The sequence below is a fragment of the Lichenostomus cassidix genome, chromosome 2 (assembly GCF_008360975.1).
Source record: "Lichenostomus cassidix isolate B80296 chromosome 2, HeHo_3.0, whole genome shotgun sequence".
Classification (NCBI taxonomy): Eukaryota; Metazoa; Chordata; class Aves; order Passeriformes; family Meliphagidae; genus Lichenostomus; species Lichenostomus cassidix.
This window is the reverse complement of record NC_139482.1, coordinates 97,615,237-97,640,886: the sequence shown is the minus strand read 5'-3', so window position 1 is coordinate 97,640,886 and position 25,650 is coordinate 97,615,237. Positions and strand designations below refer to the sequence as shown.

The window sequence follows — 25,650 nt, the reverse complement described above, 5'->3', positions numbered from 1 at the left end:
AAAAAGGCAGAAGGAAGATATTAAAAAAAAAAAAATTATGTGTGTTTTGCTTAATAAACAAAACAAAGCAAAACAACTTCCAGGCTGCATCTCAGTATGAAATATTGTCATATAAGCAGTATTATTTAAGCAACTGCTACATTTGCTACACAACTTTATAAGAGCTTGAAGAAAAATTGTTTAGTCAATCCAAATACTATACAAAAGAAAAAAAAATCCAAAGAAATATAAAACCAAAGAAAACCCCACCCACAGTTTTCTGAATGAGGAGTTTTCACCTCTAAATAACCTGTAAAGATTATGTTGAGTTCTTACATCTGAGTAGTATGCCACATTGTATTTGCCATTAGCTTAGATAAAATGTTAAGACAAAAATAAGTATTAATTCACAATGGTGAAATAATGAGTGAGAATTAGGTCCTCACAGAAACTACAGAAAGTTTTACTATTATCTCAGAAAATTGTTTCACTCACAAGGTAGAACTGTCTTTACCATTAAAGTCAGTGCAGAATATTCACTAGTGAGACTCTGCAAATTGTGTTTCGAGAAATCTAAAAAATGAACCATCAACTATGGTGTGTCAGTCAAATGTACTGGTTGTATACCAATGGCAAAGGCCATTTTGTACTTCCTGAGTTATAAGCAAAACAGGTTGCTTCAATGTCACTGATTAATAAAACTTCCAAATAACTTTGCCTGTATAGGAGCTGGATTTTGAAGCTAAGACAAGCTATACCTTGAGGATAGAAGCAGCCAATATGCATGTTGACCCTCGTTTCCTGAGTCTGGGGCCCTTCAGTGATATGACAACAGTGAAGATAATTGTAGAAGATGTTGATGAGCCACCTGTATTTACATCACGTTTGTACTCCATGGTGGTGTCTGAAGCAGCAAAGGTTGGCACCATCATTGGAACTGTAGCAGCCCATGATCCAGATGCCTCCAATAGTCCTGTCAGGTAAGATGTCTTAATTTTTTATTTAGCCTTGACTTTGATGTTGTTAATTTTGTGGTGGGAGCGTTTTGGTTACCCTGAAAGTAATTAATAAGCTGTATTCCCTTGCAGAGGGAGATTCAGATCTTCTATGAGTTTGCGTGGTTTGACTTTTATAACCTAAACTACAGAACCTATAGAAAAAAAAAATGAAATCTCTGTGAAACAAGAAGAGAAGATACAGTTTCAGAATCCCAAAGAGAAAAGGCATCTCAAAATATTGTTTGTATTTATTACACTCTAAGCTTAGGAAGAGCCTGTTGTTATTATCATAGCAAGTTATGTTCTCTTTAATCAACCAGGATCAAAAATTATATCTATAATATACATGTATGTGTGTGTGTGTCTCTGTGTGTATGAGTAATGATTCACAGGCTGTGTACGTTAGGAATCAGAATGCAATAGGACAAAAATTCCCACATGGTAAATTGGAGCTGAGGTCCCACAGCAGGAAACATTAGTAAAAATTCTTTACATGAAAGAAGTGGCCAGGATGAGATGCATGCTCTTCTGGCCAGGATGGTTAAAGGCTTTTGATTTTGTAAGTTTTGCTGCAGCCAAATATCTTCTATTTGAATGGGAAGGGATATAGTCACCAGAGATTCATGAACTGTCAAGGTCCTCTTCCTTTGTCTTCAGTGTCTAAAAACCTTCAAGTCTTCCATAATATAATGTCCATGATCATTACAAAACCATATGAGAACACAAATTATCAATTTTATGTTTGCTGGTGTCTAAGGTCAGAGCTCAAGGACAAAAACTCATCCCCTAAGTTAAACCAGTAACAAGCTGCTTGTTATTTTTCTTATGCAGAATAGTAATATTAATTCTCAAAGAAATATGCAAAGGATCTAGAGAATAATGGTTATGACTTAGGAACTCTGTAAATTTAGACATCTGCAGGAGGAGGAACAAATAAAAGTTAGTGCTCAGTTTAATTTTTTTTTATTGCTCACTAGGGGCATACATAGTAAAGACCTTTGCAAGCACTTGTTTGGATGTCACTTGTTTTGGTGATGTTAAGTCTTTCCTTTCATGCACTGAAAACGAGCTTGGGATTCTAGTGTAATTTCTAAAGCACCAATCTTATGTTGCAAAAGTAAAGCATATGTTTCACTCCTAGAAGGGATGCAAGTGTTCTGTCTCTTTCCTTATATATTTGCAACATATTCAAAATAGCTGATTCCTATCATGTATAAATAAGTACTAGATGAATGTTTGGCATGGATTTACTTGTAAAATTTATCTTTGCTGAGCTCTTTCTTTGCTGTGGCACTATTTTCTAGCACTGATGTTAGCATCTGGTGTATAATATCTGATTTAGCAGAATCATTTAGAAAAGGCCTAAACACTGTTACATTAATGCAGACCATGCTCAGAATGCTTTCAACTCCTGTGTAAACATAAAGATGAGTTTATTGGCCTTGAGCTGGTTAATTTTTACAACTCCAGCATAAAAAATAGTTTTATCACCAGCTAACATCTTGAAGACTCCTTCTTTTCAAAGTAGTTTGGAATTCAGGGAGAGGGAAAAAGAAAAGTAGTGAGGATTTATCTATATGCTTGTGAACCTGCTATGTACATTGTCGAAGGTACTGAAAGACCATATAATTTAAAGCTGTTCTACATATGCTATGATAAATCAGAGACATATTCACCTAAAATTGGAATGTGTTAAGGAGGATTAACACATAAAACTTTTCATGATCTGTTTAAGAAGTTCAAACTATTAATCTATAAATAAGTATTCCAACTTCCAAACATTGGATTATATTGATACTGATTAGAAACTAGATTTGTTTCAATTCAGAAAATGTTGAAATTACAAGATCAGACACAAAACCTTGACAATATCAGGGAATGGGGAAAATAATAAATGTTTTGAAAATAAGAGGTTATCTCATAAGGACCAGAGAACTATTGCTGTTTGAACTAGCTTAAATAAAGGATTTAAAACTCCTGCAGCTCAAAGATTTTCAAGTATTAATGGCTGTGAGGAATTAAAGGATTAAAAGTATTTAAAATATATTTTTTAGAATTTGAGTATGGATACAATGCTTGTAAATAAGGGAAACTGCTTCCTTTTCATATGCATAAAAATTATTTTTCTTCTTGTTTCATAAGAGTCTGTCATCCAATTTATATAACTTGTTTGCTTTTCCTCCCTCCCTGTCTCCCTCCTTGTCTCCCTCTTTTACTTGCTTCCTTTTCCTCTTTCTCACCTCTCCATCCTCTCCTTCTCCTTTTCTCCTTCTCTTTCTCCTCCTTCTCCTTTGACTCTTCAAGTGGCATGGTGATAATTGTCTTAATAATTGGGAAACCTAAGGATTTCTAAGGGAAATCTGGCAGGAGATTGAATCTCAGCTATAAGGCCTGCCAAGATTGACAACATGGCAGAGGTGACAAGTATAGTCTCGTGGGGAAACTTGCCAGCTACAAAACAGCTGTAGAGCACTACTGACCAAATAAACAACAGTGCTGGCAAGAAATGAAGTTTAAAATGGCCTGCAGTTAACATAAAATGAAAGAAGAAAAGAAAGAGTGAAAAAGGGAAAGCAGTAATCCATGAAAACTGCTGTTACTGTTGCTGTTAACAACTTGTTATTCTCTCCCTCACTGTGACATAATACAGCAAAACAATTCTAATTATGTAACAAGTTTCTGCACTTAGGTTGTAAAGCAAAGAGGGATAGATAAAAACACAGTAATACAGTAAAGAAGAAGATGTGTATTATAACACAGAACAAACAGTTTCATAAGATCATTCTGTCTAGGAAGTCCCATTTTTTAATTGTCTTCCATAATTCTTTCTTTCCATGTTGTTCAAAGGATTTGGTTAATGTTACATCAATAGTCTAATATATCATCACTGTGACAGTAATTGTAATGATCACGCTTGTTGTGATTCAGACATTTTAATTCATCCTGAGTATAGGGAAGTGCTCTGGAGTACATACTTGACCTAAATGTGAGTGCAAGAATCTGACCCAATAATAAATCTAATGTTGAGAATATTCCAGTTGTAAATCTAAATCTGCCTAATCAACTGTCCCTTTCTCTCAAAAGGGATATAAACAAATCTCCCACAGGCATTTTGACCTTTTCTCTTATGCTATTTTCAGTTTACTAAGGAACTCATTTCTCCTTTCTAAAACAAATTGGGAGGTAAAAATGTTGAGACAAAGAGTTAAGGTCATGAGCCTGTGTTTGTTGAATGACAGTAAAGCATTGGGAGCTGATAGTGATGACATGCAATCTCTTGACCCTAGTCTGCATCATCTTTGTTTTTTCCCTCTTCCCCTTCAGCTCTGGGTGACTCAGGGGCTCTTCTGCTGGTGATAGAAAGCTCTGTGCTCAGACTGCCAGTCCCCATGGGATCAGTGCCTGGCTAGTACAGCTTTGTAGCAAATTCCAACTTCTTTAGCTGGCTTTCAGGAGGATGTTATTTGATTAATTCCTGAGTTTGTCTTACAGTAGAGCGGAAGCAAGAAAAGACAGGAATACCTACAACCTCCCTTAAGAGGACATGGTGGGAGTGGAGCCCATTACTATCAGCACAAGTCACTGTGTAATTCTCTCACCTTTGCATGAGGCTTTGCTTCTCTCAGTGCCCCAGAGAAACTTGGCTGAGCAAGGCTCAAACTAAGGAAACAGTGGAAACACGTTTCCCTGTTGTAATAAATCAATGAAATATTTTTACAAGCTGTAATTGAACATAAATGAAAAGTTTTCTTTCATCCTTTACCTAGGTATTCGATAGATCGAAACACAGACCTGGAGAGATATTTCAATATTGACGCCAACAGTGGAGTCATTACAACTGCCAAATCTTTGGACAGGGAAACTAATGCTGTTCATAATATCACAGTTTTGGCTATGGAAAGTCGTAAGTATCCATAGAGAGATTTTTATCGACAGTTTGTGTGTAAAGCTTCAGGCTTGGCTGTGATCAGATTCATTCTGAAAAATTCTGGCAAACCGTGGCAGATAAAAATAACTTATTGCTTAACGCAAAAGAAATCTATATGATAAAAATTAAAAAATACAATAGTTTAGGTATTTGCTCTTTCCTTTGCTTCACACCTTGTGTATTCCTCTTCCAAGTGCAAAGGAAGATGAAATGTATTAAGTCAGCAGTCTCAGAACAAGTGTCATTACAGGAAAAGTGATATGGAAGATAAGAGAGAGTGGCTACCCCATCTTAGTCAGAATTGATTGCTGTTGGTCAACCACAGCATTCTTAGAAGGTATGAAAAAAAGGGGATGTGAATGCTAATGTGGTTTCATTTTCCTGACTTTAAGGTACCACTGTAGAGGTGATTTTGTACTTGGTATCTTTTTCTGGTGTAGGATAAAAATTGTTTAAAAAATGTAACACTTCAAATGGATACAAGAATTCTTCTAATGCAAGTTCAAACCTAAACTTGTCCAGCTTTGAATAAAAATTCTGTGAAGAAAAATATATTTCTGCTTTTATATCTGTAGAATTTATTTCTTCAAATTTTATCCTTATTACTACTCTATTAGGCTGTGATTATAAAAGATTTATCAGTTCTCTGGCTTGCTGTTGTAAAAATCATCACTTGTTGATTTCAGAGAGTTTAATTTAACATTTAACCTGAAAGTTAACATTTATCATTGGCGTCAAAATTTCTTCCTTCTCTGGTATTTCACATGTGGAATAAAAAAACCAAACCAAACAAAACCACTGTGATTTACATTTGGGTTCTTAAAATATTTATTGAAATGTGGTTGCAATACACTATAAAAAGATGCATACGTATTTGAAGTTTTGTACGGTTTTTAATCTTGTTCTGCTGTGACACTAATATCACCACTTTTGGTAAAAATCCCTTTTCCCTGCTCTGAAAGAGGAGCAAAATGAGTATTGCACTCACTGATGTTCCTATGCTTAGCCCAAAACATAATTACTGTTTAAGGTTAAATTATGACATTGCACCCTGAACTTACTGATATTTTAGTTAGAGGTGTGTATCAGTTGAATTATGTGATTCATATTTAAGGTGTTCAACATGTTAATGAGAGTATTGAAATACTTGTGTGTGCACTTTAATACCTTGGGATTTGCTTTGGAATGCAGCCTTCTATTTTTTCCATTTTACATAGCTGATAAATTTCTGGATTTGACTTTTTAATGGCCTGATCCATCTGAATTTCAGAAAAAAAAAATAACCCATAATAACTATGTTATTCCCAGTATGAATAATAATGATGTTCTGGCTAGGTTGGTGATGATTTTACATCATCTTGATCTTATCCCTCCATTTGATATGATTCAATGCTCTGATTAGTGAGTTAGGTTTCCACTTTATCTTGAGAGTAAAATCTTAGTTTAATTGAAGCAGTTGGAACACATAAATGTTGATCCAGAAGATCAAGAGAAGAACTTCCTTTGTATTTGAGGGAGAGATTATAACTGATTTGCAATGCATATCTGAAAGAAGAATGCAAATGAAAAAGACAATGACCTTAAGAATAACTTGCAATAACTCCTAATTATTTTGTTGGATTTTTTTCCTATAGAAAATCCAGCACAGATTGGGAGAGGCTATGTAGCCATCACTATCCTTGACATCAATGACAATGCCCCCGAGTTCGCCATGGAGTATGAGACGACTGTCTGTGAAAATGCTCAAGCTGGTCAGGTATGTCTTGATAAGTCTTATGTTTATTTTTGTCAGATAGGCAGCCATTACGTAGGAAAGGCTTCCAGTTTTAAGATATAGAAAAATCAGTTTATAACAGGAAAAAAAAGGTTTTGATGAACAGTACAAGCAAACAGGAAGAAAGGTACAGGTATACAAATTAGTAGTTGAAGGTATTGTTAAAATCTCTGGCTTTCTTACTTGTATAACTGATACATTCTGCTTAACTCATCCAATTTCGAATACCAATAAGAACATATACTTCCTCCTAATTTTGGTGGGAAGTGAGAGGCAGTAACACAAAGGTTATTCTGAGACTAAATGTCTACCATGCCGAAAATGAGTACATGCTTTTATTTCCCCTAGGAAGTATGGACCTTAAGAACACAGTTTCAGAAGGACAATATATTCTTATTTTTTCTTCCTACATTTTCAACTAGCCAAATATCTTCCAAGTAGTCCTAGACTCAACTAAAACTATCTCCTCTTTTTTGTCTTTGGTGTCACTCATATTTGGCCTTTTCCTCTCTAAGCTGGAAGACCTCACAAAATACAAGTACTTTCTCAGAATCCCCTCCTACTTTCAAAAGACTTGTGAACATTGCACCTACATAGGTCCTGCATATTCCCTGGAAGACTTTGCACTTTTGTGCCTTCTCCCAGAGTATTGTCGTTCCTGTGGCAGGTGTTGTTTACTGCACATTTCAAAATCACATCATAATTTAAATTCTGAACAAGACCACTACAATTATTAGCTTGTGATCATGAGAGGTACAGACTATGCATGCTCTTATTGCTGTACCTGTCTGTTTTCCCTGTTCTCAATTGACTCTGGCCCAATTGGACCAAAGAACTGGAGTTTCCATTTTTTATGGATTTTAAGCAGTGGTAACACTCTCTTTAGAGGTAGATTTTAACAGAATTTTAGAAAATGGAAATTTTTAATAACACCACCACTACCACCACCAATAATTATAAATTCCAGAGAATGTTAATATACTTATGATGTGCCTTTCTATTTTTCATTACATTAAAAAAAAAAAAAAGAGTACCTGAATTCAAATGCTCAAAAGTATCACGGTTTCCTTGTGAGGGGTTACAACACTGATTGCAGCCACTGATAACTACACTAAGAACCATCCAGCAGATACACTTCTTTCAGTGTTATGTAGTTTATTACTCCAAGCTCTGGTGAATGACAGGACTTAACTTTCTCCCAGGCCCTGCAGAGTGTTGTTTTGGCCAATAAATTTGGTACAGGTAAAGTAAAGAGTTGATTCACGCTTTAATTTTAACAGTGCCTCTACACGCTTAAGAGATTAGGAAACCAAAATGCAAGATGATCAGAACTCAGGGGAGTATTGATGTTTTGATAGATAGCAGAGGGTTTATGCAATGTATATGTACATATGCTTCAGTGAAACCCTGATGTATTTAAAACAGGTGATCCAGAAAATTAGTGCAATTGATAAGGATGACCCACCAAATGGACATCAGTTCTACTTCAGTTTAACAGCAGAGGCAGCAAATAACCACAATTTTACATTGCAGGACAACAAAGGTAAGAAAATTTTGACTTGGTAAATATCACCACTACCACCTTTCATTTTCAATGCAGCATGCTTATTGTGACGTGCATAAAGTTCTGTTCTGGGAAGGACTTAAATTAAATTACAATCAGCCTGCAAAATAACTTTATCTGTAGACTATTTGTCAAAGGAATTAGGCTGTTGTTTGAATCATGTAAAGCCTTGAGCTAAACGGAGCAGCATCAAATCTTTAAATCTTTCCTTTTTTTTTTTTTTTTGATCAGTCGCTCTTCACATTTTCTCCCTGTATTTGCAGGTTTTTATCTAAATTAGATTTTACCTTGGGGCAGTGACTGAAAAATGTCTAGGAATTCATGTCTTATTAATATAACTCAGGGCATAAAAAATGACTGCACAGTAAATGGAGATATTTTGCGATTTGTGGGGATTTTCTTTTGTTTTTAGAAAAACACATCTTTTCAGTACGTAAGTAAACCCCCTTTTGAAGAATGTTTCTGATAATGCAAGCTGCCTATAATATTTGCACAGACTTCTTATGACTGTTTCCTCAAAGTCTCCCATTGACATCAAATTTCTGTTAAAATATCTGAGAACACACTCTAATTACTGCCCTCATTAGTTGCACTGCACAGTACAGCAGCTGGGCAGGCAGCATCAGGCAGTTTAGCTATTAGCTGAAGCAAACAAACTAAATAGACATGGTATTGCTCTTGCATTGCTCTTTTATGGATCAGTACTAAGCCAGAGCTACAAAGTCATCCTATTAGTAAAACGAGAAAAACAGACATATGGAAACTGAAGGACACTGTTTGTACAGGAAGAGTTTGAATAATATTCAGGAAGTATAATGTGTGACCTAATAAAGTTCTTTCACACAGGTCTTCACTGCCTTACCTTACATGTGGTTAATGAAATGCTTAATTTTCTTCATATGAACAGCTTGTAGTTTGAAACTGAAGACTCTAACAGTAGTAATGATCAAAATCATGAAAGTGCATTAGAATAAGACCATTCAGAAAACTGACATCATGAGTACTGTAAAGTACTTAATGAAAAGAGAAGATCTCTTCCAGAGAACTTATAATTTGATAAAAGTGATTGTGGACTTTTGTAATGCCAGTAAAATCAGTGGTGTTACAAGCAGCAGATGCCTCATTCAATATAAGTTAATTTTGTGCACAAAAAGATAACTTTACTGACTACCCATATATCTGTCTATGGATGGATAGGTAAGTAGATAAATAGACCAACAGAATGTACATTTCCATACATCCTGGGAGATATAACTCCCTACCTCTCAGGAACTCTCAGTCTGTGTTAACAATGTGAGTTTTACACGTATCTTTTTGAACACATGGGCTTTTAAATCACACAACTCAGAGAGAGCAGTGTCAAACTACACCTTTTAGACAGATTATTATAGTCACCTTGAATCTCAGAAGAGTCTGAAAGCAACAGCATGTCTTTGTTGCATGCACAATTACCTGTGATAATGCACTGACTGGATTTTTTTGCATTCAAAGAATATTTCATCGATCTTCAGAACCTATTATCCTATTCATATGGTCATTGTTTCCAATAATATATCTGTATCTGTAAATATTTGAAATGATGCTTGTGAATTAACTGGAAACTTGCATGTAGATAGCTAATCTGATCAAAGAAGGGAATTTTTTTTTCTTTTTAATAATGAGCTCATCTTCAACTGTCTATAAAGAGCGTGAAATTGAGCTTAGCTAAAACCAAATGGACCTCTGCATTTTTGAAATACTCTTTTGTTAAAAATAGAAATCTTTTTATTTAGTTGGGTATGATTTCTCAGTTGATCTTACTCCTACAGCTTCAAAAATATATGACTGAGAAAGGTAAACTTGAAATAATATGAATGTTTCTATAAAATCTTTAAGTCGAAGGCTATAGTATTTATAAGCTTGTGTTATAGAAAAGTCACATATTTTATAATTTGTCTCTTTATTCCTTTGTCTAGATAATACTGCGACAGTATTAACCAAAAGAAATGGGTTTCGAAGACAGGAACAGTCTGTTTTCTACTTGCCAATATTCATAGTGGACAGTGGATCACCTTCACTTAGTAGCACCAACACTCTCACCATCAGGGTCTGTGATTGTGATGCAGATGGCATTGCTCAGACATGCAATGCAGAAGCATATATCTTGCCTGCAGGACTTAGCACTGGAGCCCTGATAGCAATATTGGCTTGTGTCTTGACACTGCTAGGTATGTCTTTTTTATGTTACCCTTATTTTCCATTCAATGCATAGATGCAAAATGTGCATGCATATAAGCTTCAACATAAGTTTCCTCCACACTGATTTCTGTAAACAGGCACAGCCTGTATTCAAGGAAGAACAAGATTTGTATATCATGAACACCAAAAAGCCTTTAGATTGGGATTATCAATTTAGATACTTTGTTTCTATATCGAGCTGCCTCCAGACAGTTACAAGAGATAACAGTAAAAGAAAAAAAATATTGCATCAAATGCAATATTTAAAAGATAGACAATGTAGTTTACAGAAGCATTTGGTTTAGCATACTGACCATATAACCAGTATCAGTGTGTCCCTTTTCCACAGGAATAACTGGTTTTAAACATTTATTGATTTGCAGAGAACAAAAAATATTCAGAAAATAAAATGGATATAATTTCCTGATGAGAATCATAGTTAATTGACAGCATCTGCAGAGTGATCTTTTGTTACTTCTGCAAATGGTAGCACAGCTGGATTTTATGTTGAGCAGCGGAACTGAAGCTAGATTAAAGGCAGTGAAAAGGAGTGGAATGGTGTCAACATCCTAGTTTGCCTAGCATTTCTCATGTAATACCTAGTCATTAAAGAGTAAGTGGGAGATTAAAGGGTCACATCAAAAATAAAGATGAAGGATAAGGTGAGCAAAAGTGCAGTTTTGCTTATTGTCTGAAAATTCGTGGTAACAAGGTTGTGTGCTGGTTCAGCACACAACAATTTTCAACCCTGTTTTTATCAATTAAGCGTTTTTTCTGTTCCTGGGCTGTACGTACCAGTCTAAGGAAAGGGAGAAGACTACAGTCTTCTTATGGTGGTATAATCCCAGTGGTGTTTTATCTGTCACTGTTATCAAAGTAATTTGGATAGGTAGAATCAAATGACTTGTGACAGCCTCTCTGTTCATGGCAGTATTTCCACCATGTATAGATATCTCTTCTTTTGCACTCTGATTCATGTTGCTGGGAACCATTAGAAGGAAATGTTCCTTCTGCTAAAGTATTTCTAAAGGACTCCAAAATGAAAAACCTGTTGCATACTTTTTTTACAGAGTAATAAAAATCACTACGTCTGCAATGAACTCAACCAACTTACTCAGTAGCTATATATATATAAGAAGTGGTATTTCTAAAGTTTTCCATCTCTGTGACAAAAAAAACTCTAACACCATAAGACTTTATTCTCACTCAACACATGGTTGGGCCTAGGTTTAAGAAATGGAAGGGAATTATTGCCAAAAGTTTTAATGAACCTTTTTAAATACCATTTTTCTAGAAACATTTCTAGGCAACTTATACAAATGAACTTTATTTGGACATGAAGCTAAATGTTAGAGTTCAAAAAGATATAAAAATATCCTCTTATATCAACTGGCATTAGTATCAGTGAAAAAAACACCCATTAGTCCAATATAGTTAGGAATAAAAGTTCTGTAACCATAGCAATTCATCTGATCCCAAAATGAAATATCACCATTTCTGTTGTACATAAGAAGGGAGTTTCTGAAGATTACTTAGGAAACTGATATCATGCAGGTATCATGCAGCCTGGTCCGGTCATAAACTTTTCTTAAATAGAAGCAGTGTGATTTTAAGAAGACCATTGAGTGAAGACACAACATGTTGGCACCAAATAACTTGCTTATTCTACTTGGTACCTGTGGGTTCAAATACAACCAATAAATCAAGAAACTTGAGCTTTTATTCCAGTCATTTTGGAATTGTTCTGAACAAGTGTTTGGTAAAAAAATCTTGCATATTACCACCTTAGGACTGATTTTATTTGTCAAAGTTTTTGGACTTCCAAAGTCATCTGTCTGAATGCATCAACATTGTTTATCCAAAAAGACATTTGTATGTGTCATCATCACTTCCAGTCTAAACTGTTCCTTTTGAGTACAGTTCAAAGCTGCAGGAACAGGTTAGGCTGCATTTGTGTGATAACCCTGGCTTTGAGTCCTGCATTTTGGTACTGTATCTTGTTTCATTCTCAACCACATGCCAGTGCCCTCAAGGAAGAGGCACCTAGGCATCACTGCTGCCCAGTGAAACCCCAGCCAATTTTTGCTGCTTGTCTGGTCCCAGAGCCTTTCTTCTTCTCTCATTTGTTCCTAGAATATGTTTTCTGAGACCAACTGCATGGTGGTATTTCTAGGAATTTCCTTTTTCCCTTTTTGAATGCTCTTTGTATTCATTCCTGAGCAAAAGGCTGAAGGTCCACTGGTACAGCATAAAATACCAGGCCTGGGAGAAGGGATGCACCTTCTTTTGTAAGACTTTATCAGTGAAAAGAGGATACAGTCTACTGGATCAATATCTGTTTCTGACTCAAGATTAACACCCAATGCAAATCCAGTCACATTAATCAATGTCATCTTAAAGTGGGTGCCAGTTGTAAAGCTGAGAAGGCATGAAATTTGCATAAATGGAATGAATGCATGCATTCTAGCACCAGTGTCTTGAATTCTCCACTAGCTCTTATTTTCTTAAAGTTAGTGTGATATACTTTGATATTTGTTCTTGCCCCATACATCCCTTTGTCTGAAAATAACCATTTGTCTTTACCAAAGCCCAGATTCTCTCAATGGGATTTCTTAGTGTTAATTTTTTTACTAAGCAATCAATCAGTTTTAGATAAGCACAATGTTTTCACTGACCCTAAGAAGGGAGAACATTGCTAAATCATACTATTTTAAGATAATTGCATATAACATGGTATTGACCATTTTTTGAAATGAAAATAATTTTTAAAATTTAGAAACATTTAAAAACAAAAGCTCTTTCTATACTCATACTGACTGCTGGAGATTAAATTGTAAACTTTATTTCACAAGAAAGTTCCTGTACTTTGTTAATTACTCAAAGCAGCTTTGCAATTGTGCAGTAAGGCTAAGTTTTACAGAAAGGAAAAAATATATAAAATGAAAAAAACTATATGAAATGATAGTTTAGTTAATTTTGGACTGCACATAATTTTGAGGAAAGTAAGTAGGAATTTTTAAGCTTTTCTGGAAATGATACAATAATTTAATTCAAGGTAATTTGTTTTTCAGTTAGTATCTAGCAAACACTGAAATTGCTTTTGTAAAAACTGTTTAGCATAAAATGTTGACATAAAATGAAACACACAGAATATTCACCTGTAGATAACCTAATTGCATTTGAGAGGTTAAATATTTTCTTTTTATTGAACCAATGGAAAGCTAGATTGATGCAATACTTTTTCATGATCTTTCTCTTGCATACTCCTGAATGTTATCTATTAGGACCACCTTTTTTCTTAGAAAGAGTGAAGACAGCTTCCTATTGGTGTGGCAAGAGTTTATAAGTTAATAATGCCTTGATGATACTTCAAAATACAGCTTTAAATTATTTTTTTTCAAAAATAATTTTTGAAAGATGGCAGATTTGTTATCATTGTCAAAATACCTACAAAACCCAAACTAAATCAGAACACATAACTGATTTGCAAACAAGAAGCAGTAGAAGTTTAAGAATCTTATTCTCTAAATAGGTATAACATGTACAGAATGTGATCATGTAATATGTGTGGAGTTTAGCCTTGCAGTTTTAAGAGTGATAAATGTTTACCTGGGGACAAATATTTAACTGGGGGTTCCCAAAGCAACACTTTCAGAAAGTGGTTGAATATGAAATGCAGCAGCTGTTTTCTGAAAGTTAGGGAGCTGATTAGGGTCACTCAGGGTGGGCATTTAAAGGTCACAGTCACTTTGCAAATATCAGTCCAAACTGATTAAACAGGTATAGGTGAAGCTTGTTAAGTAGGAATTAAATTCAAGTTTCCTGAGTCTTGGCCTCTGTAATCCCCCAAACCTTATCTGACTTTACTGGCAACTGCAAGGTATAACTAAATAGGTTATTAGTGTGCTGCTTAGATGGCTGAGGATCTCCAATCATCAGCTTTATGAATCGTGACACACCCAAGGCATAAACCAGTGTGCAGATCTGCTTGCAGCTGATGTGGCTTATTGCTGTAGTAAATTCCTGGCTTAGGGGTGTAGTGTACACAAAGTGTGATAATGCTTGTGATTTAGCTCTGTGCCTTACTGTACAGCTCTGCATGTAGTCTTCTCTCTCATGGTGTCTCACGACTTTTATAGCTTCCTTACAATTACATTGCAGTTGCCTTGAGTACAAAAGGAAAAATTAATACTAACCAGAGAAATGTGTTCAGGTGACCTACAACTGACTTATTACCAGATAATACCAAACCGGAAATTTCATAATAATTCCTGAAAGCACACTACAAAATGGCAAAGCAGGAACCCACTCTTGCATTCAAAGGTGTTTGTTTAAAGACTGATTTAGACTGAAACTATGAACATTAGTGCTAAATCTATACTGACATAAGGATAAAACTGTGTATTACCACAGCTAATATAAAGACAAATGAATTTTTTTCTTGGCTATTGTACCTATTAAAGAAAATCAATATTTCTAACAATTTAGGTAAATCAGAAGAAATGAAAGGTTTGTTTAAATCTGTCTTTGTTGATTCTGGTTATTTAGTCTTTTTAATTAGTTGCTTAAAATACCAATTGATTTGTTTATTTGTTATATCACATATGAAATTTTTACTGGTATTTCATCTCTTTGTTATGAGTTGGGTGTATCTGTATGGAGCCAATCTAGTGCCCTCAATGAGCAATACATATATGCCTAGAGGTTTTCCATCATATTATTTCTTTTCTAAGAATCATGAAATCAGGTTTTTAGAAGTTTAGCCAGTCCCTAATTACTAACCTAATCTCTGCTTTTGTCATAAGTGTAGGAAATAAAGACCCACCATGACCTAATGAGAAATGAAAAGACTTTGAAACCATTTGCATTTGATTTAGGTATCAGTGAAAATTGTTTAGGGCTTGTATTCCTCTCTGCAGCTTCTGCAATGCAGCTAAAGCTTTGTTCATTTAGAGGTTAAACTTTATTGTTCATGGCTGTTGGAAAGGCTAGAAATTAATAATCTTGTAAAGTCATCTAAATGCTAAAATATTTAACCTTTAGAAAGACTCTGTATTTTTCTTGGCTTCAAGCAAGTGTGAGAAGTAGAAAGAACACTATATAAAACATTCATTTTATCTTGATTTTTATTGTACCTTTAGGCAGACCTTCCTACTAAGTTTTGTATTTTACACTTATTAGCAGGTCTGTAACTTTCAACATGAAGTATGTTAAGGGGGACGGTGGAGTGAAAATGCATTTCCACTTGAGTTAAAGTAAATGATTAGCTGCTTACCTACACATCAATAAAAATGTGGCAGTAAATGTTAAAAAATAATAATTAAAAAAGTTATGTCAATAGAAATCTTGGCTTAAATATATATTTGTACTGTCAGCAAGCTAATTTCCCTTTCACTTTAAAATATCTTTTACAATAAGGAGAAACATTAAGAGTGGAGTGCAATTGTCTCTGATGAAGAATTGTCTATGATGAGAATTTTCTGTTCTCTGCTGTATAATTTACAGCTTAATTTGTATTATACAAATATCAGAATGTTTTGAAATTTCACAAATGCCACTTTAAAGGTCAATATTTCATATTATTAAACTGCTTATGTAAATATTGTTCAAAGCAAAAAGCCCTAAACTATTGGCTTCTGAATTCAATACATAAAGCATGAATCAGGTAGATGCCAGGGGCAAAAATGTGAAAAGGTGATGCTGATTATGTTGTAATATAGTCACAAGACATCTATTAGTAGATGGATTATTGGATGTGCACTTGGTAGCTACTAAGAGGAAATAAATGTTGTCTAATGTATTTTTCAAAGAGTTCCTGAAAAAAACAAACAACAAGCTTGTTGAAGTTTTATTTTTAGATGTGTGTAGCTCCAAAGGCAAATAAAAAGAGTGCAGAAAGGCATCTCCTGCTTTAGCCAATTCCAAATAGTACCATAATAGCTGTAGACATATACAGCTTTCTTGCATGTACATATTACTGGTTTATTCTAGCCAAGTGTTCCTAATATTAAATCATTCCTCACAATGACTAGGTTGATACTGATTTTAAAATTCCTCCACAAAAAGAAAAGCTTTCAAGAAAAGTAATCCCATGTCATGGAATTTATGGAGGCCACATTTGAGACTACCTAGCTTATGTTTATCTAGATCTCCATTTAGTTTTTGCTTTTCCAGATGTTTCTACAGCATTTAATTGGCATTGTAAGTAAAGATTGAAAACCTTATCAATGCATATAATCACATATTCTAAAAATTAAAAATATATAAATATAAAATCAGAAGAGATGAATTAAATGTGGAGGGACACTTTCCAACATACTGTTATTTTTAAAATCATAGTGATGCCTGTGATTTCCTGGGAGTATCATAAACTCAACAAATGTTATCCAGATGCTACAATATAGTATTAATCATTTTCCAGGTGGATGATTCACAGTCCATCATGTTCCACAGATGGGTGCAATAGTCATGTTATTGGTTCCATATTTTGTGTGTCAGAAATGATGTTTCTCTACCAAAACTGTATTTGAACAAGAGGAGCCTTGAGCTAGTTTCTTGCAGTGCTTTTGGCTGCAGTTTAGTATTAGCTTTCAAGCTGAAAGAAACGTTAAGGCTTAGAATTAAATAAGCAATTACATTTCTGTACTGGTTCATCCAATAAACACCAGCCCTGGAAGTTCTCATTAGGTGTAATTCATAAATCTCAAGTGTGGTACTTTGCACTTTTCAGGAAAGTGAGATCTTACATAGAAGTGTTTTTATTCCATGAACTAAGACACTCTTTATTATAAACTGAGACAGTCTTATTTCACACATTGCTTAACAATTCGGTGTTCTCCAATCTATAATTTTTTTACTTTATTTTTGTTCAGCAGATATTTGTCATACACTTTAATTCAGACACCTCCCAAATGATGGTTTTTAAATTCTAGTCTGTTAATTTATGAATGTGCTTTTATCACTTGGGCACTTAAGATTTCAGGATAAGATCTTTTTTTTTTAAAATTATTTTTTTTCTCGTCTGTGAGATTGTCATAGTCAGACTGAACCAGTATTTAAATTTATGCTTAGCAGACAACATAAGGTATAGAATTAGAGATGAAGATGCTAATCCTGAGTGATTTGGGAAATAGATTCTTTAGACTCCAAAAGGCTTATGGTTTAAAAGTTATTTCAGAACCTTTTAGGTATCATATCTAACTGCATAAATTGCCTGCTATTTCCTTGGGTCTTTGCCATATAAATTAATGTGTAATTCCAACATTAGGAAAAATACAAGAGAAGTTCAGCACTGCTAAAACTCTAGCTTTTTTTTTGTTTCAGTTCTTGTCTTGCTGATTGTCACCATGAGGAGACGGAAAAAAGAGCCCCTCATTTTTGATGAGGAGAGAGATATCAGAGAAAACATTGTGAGGTATGATGATGAGGGTGGTGGAGAAGAAGACACAGAGGCTTTTGACATGGCTGCCTTGAGGAACCTCAACATCATGCGAGACACCAAGACCAGAAGGGATGTGACACCTGAGATTCAGTTCTTGAGCAGACCAACTTTTAAAAGTATCCCAGATAACGTCATTTTTAGGGAATTTATCTGGGAAAGACTAAAAGAAGCTGACGTGGACCCCTGCGCACCACCCTACGACTCCCTGCAGACGTACGCATTTGAGGGGAACGGCTCGGTGGCAGAGTCGCTCAGCTCTTTAGATTCCATCAGCTCAAACTCTGACCAGAACTATGATTACCTCAGTGACTGGGGCCCTCGTTTTAAAAGGCTTGCAGATATGTATGGGACCGGAGCAGACTGCTTATACTCATAGCCTTGGAACCTTTCCCTGAAAATGCACTGAAGAATATTAAAACAGAAAACTCAACCTTACAGACTGAGGAAAGTTGTAAATATTTCTCCATTTGTAAAATTTTAGTTTTTTTAGTTTTCTTTTTTTTTTTGCCTTGGTGAAACATATCTTCATTAGACTTGTCCTAGGGACTGCACTGACCACACAGTATATGAGCATTTGGTGGCATTTTTGATAAAATGAAATGCTCAGCCACATTCAAATAGATAGCAACCCTCAAATACCTGCAGAGGCAAATCACTTTCAAGACTATGTTATGCAGCCACCTCAGCAAGCTGCTGACACTGCAAATGCCTTCACAGTATTGGTATATTGAGAATACAGTGTATCTGGTTTAAGAAGAAATAAATTTTTAAATATATAACTCAAGACGATATTAAAATACATGGTATTTAGAAATGCAAGGGTTTTTTTAGAAAATTTTCTTTACAGTGTGCATACAGCTTGCTGGAACAAAAGCAGAAAGACTGACATGAAAACAAAGAAAAGCTCAGGAGATCTGTTTTTTCTTTTTCACCCTCTGTTTTCAGAGCTATTTAATTACAAGTCTCTGTAATTTTCTGAGTAGTTTTTGAGAAATTATTGTTTGTACTAAGAAATGCCACAGTGTTTGTCTTCAGCTTAAGAAGCAGCTTAAAATCCACATGAAATGAGAAATATGGAGGTGCAGTCTTATTGCTGGGAAGTTTTGTGATGCCCATGTAGGTATAGAAAAGATGTTGCTATCTATTTGCTATTTTTTTATTCTCTCTTCTGATTTGTACAGGAGAATTTATCCTTTTTTATTATTGTTTTACATAAGGTGTTGTATTTATTTTGGAGCTCCAATCTCCACTAAATTCAGGTCCATTTTACTGCCTCATAGTATTAGACTTGTCAGAACATGCTGATTTTTCTTCAGTCTCAGATAAATGTAGGAAATGAAGCATGGAAGTGGAGAAATCATGGCAAACAATGCCACCCACCATTCATCCCACAGAAAGGAGAGCAGCTCCAAGGATGTGCAGTTGCTCTTCTGAGCCATTACAAAGTCTGAGACATTTAAAGAAAATATTTGTACATTGAATTTTTTGAAAGAAGACTGCAGAGGTAGCTGGGAGTGTCTTTAATGCAAGATTTAATTTTCAAGGTTAAACATGCTGTATACTTCAAAGACTTTAAACACCTTGCTCTTCTCCTTCCCCTTCTCTTTTGCTGCTGATGAATCACAGTAAAAGATTTTTGAATTTCTTTCTTATGTTAAGCAATGTAATACTATTAACTTCAGAAGTCATCTTTAGATCCTGCTGCACATAAGTATTTTTTTTCCCCGAGGTGTTAACTCACTACACATAATTTCTATGCTGGTTCAGGAGTGCCAAATCAGAAGGACAACCATTGCTGGTTAATATACTGTATGGTTTTGAAGTAGGATTTCTTAGAGTAAGACAACTTTTTTATGATTCTGACAATATTTATACTTCATCTTTCATGATTTATTACTAGATGATAAGGCATATATTCAAGTAAAATAGTGGATTTAAGTATTATTTCAGACTGTTTTTGTTTTAGATAAAATGTAGATGAGTTCCTAAATAGAACTCTGTTCCTGCAAATTTTTTGCTGGTACCTAACTTAAAATGACTTGACCTGCCTGCAGTTACTGAGAGGTACACAGAATTGTTTGCAGAACTGTGTTTGTGAACAGAAGGTACTCCACAGAGGATGATGCTCACTCTAAAATACTTCTTTCTGATAGAAGGATCCTTGTACTGAAATCCTAATGTATGAGTGATGTGAGGCTGGGGATGGGAAATTATCATTAAGGCTTTGTAATTTTTGTAGCCCAGCATTATCAATTAACTATGTGAAAGTGGCCTTCAGCTCCATCACAGAAGAAAAATAATTTTAATCATCTACAACATACTTAATTTGAGTTACATTTTAATAGACAATCATTGTTTCATAATTCAGTAGATTTGCTTCTAGTTGTATTAAATATATATATATAGGCATATATATATATATATGACAGATTTTGTAATGGAACTGAAAGATATCGTCCATGACTTTTAGTCATACATGTAAGATTTTCAATAAAATTATTAAAAAACAGCAAAAAAAAGAACCATGTGTATACAGTTTAATGAGAGCAAGATATGCTGCAGAATTTAAGCAGGTATTAAATCAGCAAGGTTCTGAGAGAACAGTTTTTCATTAATCTTCTTTTGTTTGTGGGAAGATAATTCATGTGTCTGGATTAAGGTGTCAAAAATACTGATTTTAACACATAACATTCACAGGAGATTTAAGTGTGGTTTAGAGTAAACAGCCCAATTTTCCTGCTTTTCCACTTCCTATATCTGTAAAAAATCCAAAAAGCTCCACTATTAGGAAACTATGTTAGGGTCGGTATGGTTTTGTGTTCTTTTTATAGCAAAAATGTGTTTCATTCTCATGCCATAAAAACCCTTGCGCATATATGTTTTCTTTTGCACAGTTCTAATTTAATTAAGTTTGCCGTTACATTCTACATTCTTACCTACTGATTGTATTGTTGCAGTGAGAAAGGTGGAAATCTCTTATGTTTGATGACAGATATTACTATAGCATACACATAAGGATGTGCATAATACACACACTATATAACTGTCACCATAAATTACCACGACTATAGGCTTTCAGAGTGTGTAATCTGATTCAAATTCTTTCTTTGAGTCTTATTTATGGCTAAATGGTATAAAACGTAAGGAATATTTTCTTTATGCTAGAAAGTTAATGCAGTTATTCAGGCAAATTAATTAGAACAGCCCTTTAAAAATATTTCCAAACGTATTTATTTATTTAATTTTCTGAAGAGTTTCAGAATCTAACTAGAGGCCACAAATCCCAGATAAAAGTATATCAAACATTGCAATCACTCCCATTTTAAAGTGGAATAAAAATATGTCTTTCCTTCTGCCATATGCCAATTGAATAGGCTTATTTTAAATTGAGATTTCCAAGAACCTTGAAAAGTGCATAGTTTTAAGAGTGGGTCCAAAAAACCCCTACATAAAATTACCCTGTTTGAAGAAGATTGAAGGTAAAGACTCTTTACTCTGCTTTGACCAGTGTGAAATCTATTAAATTCAACAGAGTCAAAGAACAGACATTCTGACTTCTATTTCTCATTGAAAAGAATAAACTTAGTGTGCTTATTCGAGGTTATAGTCCCACTAAGACATAGCACAGGCCTTCCTAAGTCTCCTAGTTCTGATGGCTGCTTAATACAATCACTGTGGGACTTGTGAAATTTGATGCTACCAAGTGAAACTTCTCCTTGTCTCTAAGAATGAAGGGAGAAAAACCCCAGCTTCCTTTTTACCCTTTCTTTTATTTGTTTTGAAAGGGAGAAGGAAGATTCCTTGCACTGTCCCTTTTCGGTGAAGATCTTTTCTCAAATATTTTTTCTATTTACCCTTCAGATGCTAGCAATAATTAATAAAAAAATATTTCCTATTAGGGATTTTGGATGAAAGCATGTTATGAAATATAAAATGGCAGCATCTGATTTTTATGGACAAATACTCTTGTATGATATAAACAAAAGTCATAGTTTGTCATTCTGTAAAGGAAATAAATATACTATAAAAAATACAATTAGATTGACTTTTAAGATCATTAAAGAGTTGAAAGGTGAACCCAATTACTTTTATCAAATCTGGTACAAATTGTCAATTTCATGGAACTGATTTTTTTTTATACAGAAATTTTTCATCTGCTTTAAAATCTATGTAGAGTAATACTGCTTTGAGACATCATTCTATTCACCTTATTAGTGATAGAAGCTGCCAAGTATATATTTATTGGTCTCTGAATCTAAAAATGAATTGTTAAAGATAGAAATGTCAGTTTTTTATTTGACAGAAGTGGGAAAGTCTACAGAAAAACCAGAGCTCTACAAGTTGCTCTCTTAACTATGTCATCCCTAAGTTTGCCAGATCTACATCTATGTTTCCCAGACACATCCTAAGAAATATTTTCACCCCAGGATGATTCCTTCCACACCAAAAATTCTTCCTCTCTTCATTTTCAAGGCAGCTAAAAATGTATTTAATTGTTCACTGATTCTTTTTTATAGATTTTTTCCTTAGCTGTTCTTTGAACTAGGGGAATCTCAGCAAACAATATAATCTATTTTCTAGATGAAGGGAATGAAAAAAAATCTACATATGATAGGCTATAATATGTTACTATAATTTACCCTTTCTCACAAAAGAAAGAAAAAAATCTTTCCCTACAGTACATAAAATCTGCAAAGCCTTACAATTGCATATAGAATTATGTTGGTTGAAATGACTTTTTTTACTAAATCTTTATATGACTCAAGGTTGTAATGGAATCTTTATATGAATCCTTATATATCTAATAAACAAAATGAAAGAAGAAATTAGCATAAGAATTTTCTGGCAGTCAGAAGAAAACATCATTTGAAGCCACAGTGATGTGTTGCATACATTCCTCATGTGTGAAAACATATTTTCTAAAATTATATGAATATTTAAACATTCCACCCCCAAACTATTCCTCTTTAAATATTTTTTCTTTAATCAGAGAATATCTGGAAAAAAGTAATCCTGCTCTCAAAATCTTTGTATATCCCCATCAATGGCTGAGATAGAAAAATGTAGTTTAGAGTCAGGTAAAATTTTTAAGATTGCCCCCACAATGAAAGAAAATTGGTTTCATATTTTGACCCAAAATAGTTTAAAAACTGTTAGAAGTGTTGCAAGGACTGTGATTTCCATGAATTTTTTAAAGTGTTATTATCAGATTGAAATTCCTACTGCTATAAATTATGTAAAGTTAAATGGTGTTTAATATTTGGATGATTAACTAAGGTCATAAACCTGTTGTGCAGCATTAACAGCAAGCTGAATGATGAACAAGTACTGGAAAAAAATCAAGGATTTTACTTTCTCCTACTCACCAGCATCTCAGTCAAAGTCAGAATTTCTTCTCATTGTACACCAAATCAAAATCATGTTGAGCCTAAGTTGAATACAGCAGGTAATTAGATCTTACCCCTTTTCATGAAGGCTCAAACACATTTACTTGGTCATTCCATTCAAATATTCTTGTCTGATTATGTCTTCACTGCCTAGGTCATTCTACCTGAGACTTGTGAAGTTGTGATTTGGGGGTTTTGACCTGGGGGGTAATGTTTGATTGTTTATGGTTTTGTTAATGTTAAAATTGGTATTCTTGATGAAATACTTATGTTTGAATGAGCTGACCTTTTTCATTGAATTTTTTGGGTTTATTCTTCTCTGGTCAAAACCATACCGGCCATGGTTTTCTTCTTTTTGACCCCATACCCACCTTTTTCTCTACTGTTAATAGCACAGAAGAAAGTCTTGAGGTGTTCTCTCTCTTTGATGTCAAGAAGCTATGGAGAAAAGGACAGAGGATCAACAGACTGCAGTGAAACTAATCTGTCATTTTCTCAAAATACAAGCTCACAAATTCCATAGTTAAGCTGCCGTTAACACCATTCAAATCATGACATGGATCTAATCTTAAAACTTTGAAATATTCTGGCACTACTATAATCATTTTTACACATTTAATGAAATAATATTTTAGAATTGTCAAGGTTTGTTACTTGCAACTCAGTTTCATCACTATTATTTATATCATGGTCTTGATGCACAGAAAAAAAGGAAAAATTGCAAAAGTAAAACAGCCCAAGTACAAAATGTCCCTATGTGCACTAACATTTAATGCAGCATTTTAATTACTGCTCTGCCTTAGTATTCCTCATACACTGATAGCTTTTCCTCTCTTTGAGACTAACTACTAATAAATTAAGATAGTGGGATATTGAGCCAGATATTCAAGCCACATTAAACCATTTGAGTCTGACAAGAATATTCAGCCTGAATTTTAATGTCCTTCTACTTCCTTAATGAGCAGAACATCCTTTATTATTTTCATCAGACTGCTGAAATTATATGGAGAAAGAAGTATTTATTGATGCACCTACAGAATGCTAGGTAGTCTTGATCATGTTGAAGTACTTGGCAGATCTCCCTGTGGTTTTCAAGAGGTGTCAGGATTTATACATTGTTAGGGGAGACAGATAAATGATCACTTACAGCATCAAGACAGGAGGCTGTTGCTTTGAGCAACATACCTTTTCTTTTTACACAGTCTCTTCTGCTGACTTTCCCATTTTGAAAGGCACAATCTGCTTCTTTTAATGGTAATGCATGTATCTTAATAGGATGTTTTTAATGGCATAAGATACTTACTATCAGCATAGTACACATAACCTTGCTGTAATGAAAAGTACCCTTGCTCATGAAGATCATTTCTGTGCACATGCTAAATACAGACAGTGTTAGGAAAGGTTTACATTTGATGAAGTACTAACGGTAAAATATTGCCTAGAGAAAATAAAACCAAACCAAAACACAAACAACGGTTTCTCCTTAAAAAAAAAGAACACACAGAATTTCCAGGCTATCAAAATTAAATTAATATACTTTTCTCAGCCTGTGGGACCATCTGTAGCTTTACTGACTTTGAAGATTGTAGGTACAAACAAAATTAACCATATTCTTCTTGTTTTGAAACATGTCTTGCTGATGCTTGAGATTTTGTTAACATAGAAAGGGGTTGTAACAACAAAATGACAGAGAGGTAAAAAGTATCAAGATTTTTCTGGTGTTCTTAGTGTTTCATAGATTATCTAGTGATGTGAAAAATAATGTTTTACCAGATGCTACTGGAACACAATTTCCTTTGAGCTAATAATATTTCCATCCTGTGGAACAATATCTTCCAGCAGTCTGCAGTGGCCTGGCCTCATCTTCTCATTCAAATATAAAGAAACAGGTATTAGGGGAGAGATTAAACTTCACCTGTATGAGGAACACATGAATAGAGCTCTCATAGGATGTACAACCTATACCTGCTATTGATTCTTGCTGGATATTTGTTCTTTTTTCCCTTTCAGTTTCTAGTAGTTTTCGACTTGATTTACCTTTTACAAGTGTAAGTTAATATATGATAACAAAATAAAATAATATGAAAAAATATATACTTAGTAACAGATGATCATGAAAAATAGACTGATATAGTATGTATGACATATATTTTTTACTGTAGCTTAGCACAGGTCAATATACTTTATTGGGACTCAGAGATTAATGTACACCAACTTGGCTCATGCACAAAGCACTCTTATGAAGGGATTTTGATTCAAGTAGCTACTATGAAATGTGGAGTTATTCAAATATTAAAAAACCACTGTTCCATGGAAATAAACAGTGGTAACCAACAATCCATACTTCTTGTCCTTCTGGGAA

General features: G+C 34.3%; 1 protein-coding gene across 1 annotated transcript in view; it reads left to right on the top strand.

Annotated features, from left to right (window-relative positions):
- The window catches only part of CDH7 (cadherin 7), an 81,837-nt gene extending 62,922 nt beyond the window's left edge, over positions 1–18,915 (top strand). Inside the window, exons 7-12 of the mRNA XM_085052469.1 lie at positions 706–959; positions 4,745–4,881; positions 6,540–6,661; positions 8,105–8,222; positions 10,199–10,450; positions 17,784–18,915. Of these exons, the coding sequence (XP_084908595.1) occupies positions 706–959; positions 4,745–4,881; positions 6,540–6,661; positions 8,105–8,222; positions 10,199–10,450; positions 17,784–18,277 (1,377 nt within the window). The 3' untranslated portion in view covers positions 18,278–18,915. The remainder of the gene's footprint in view (positions 1–705; positions 960–4,744; positions 4,882–6,539; positions 6,662–8,104; positions 8,223–10,198; positions 10,451–17,783) is intronic.
- The last annotated feature ends 6,735 nt before the right edge of the window (positions 18,916–25,650 follow it).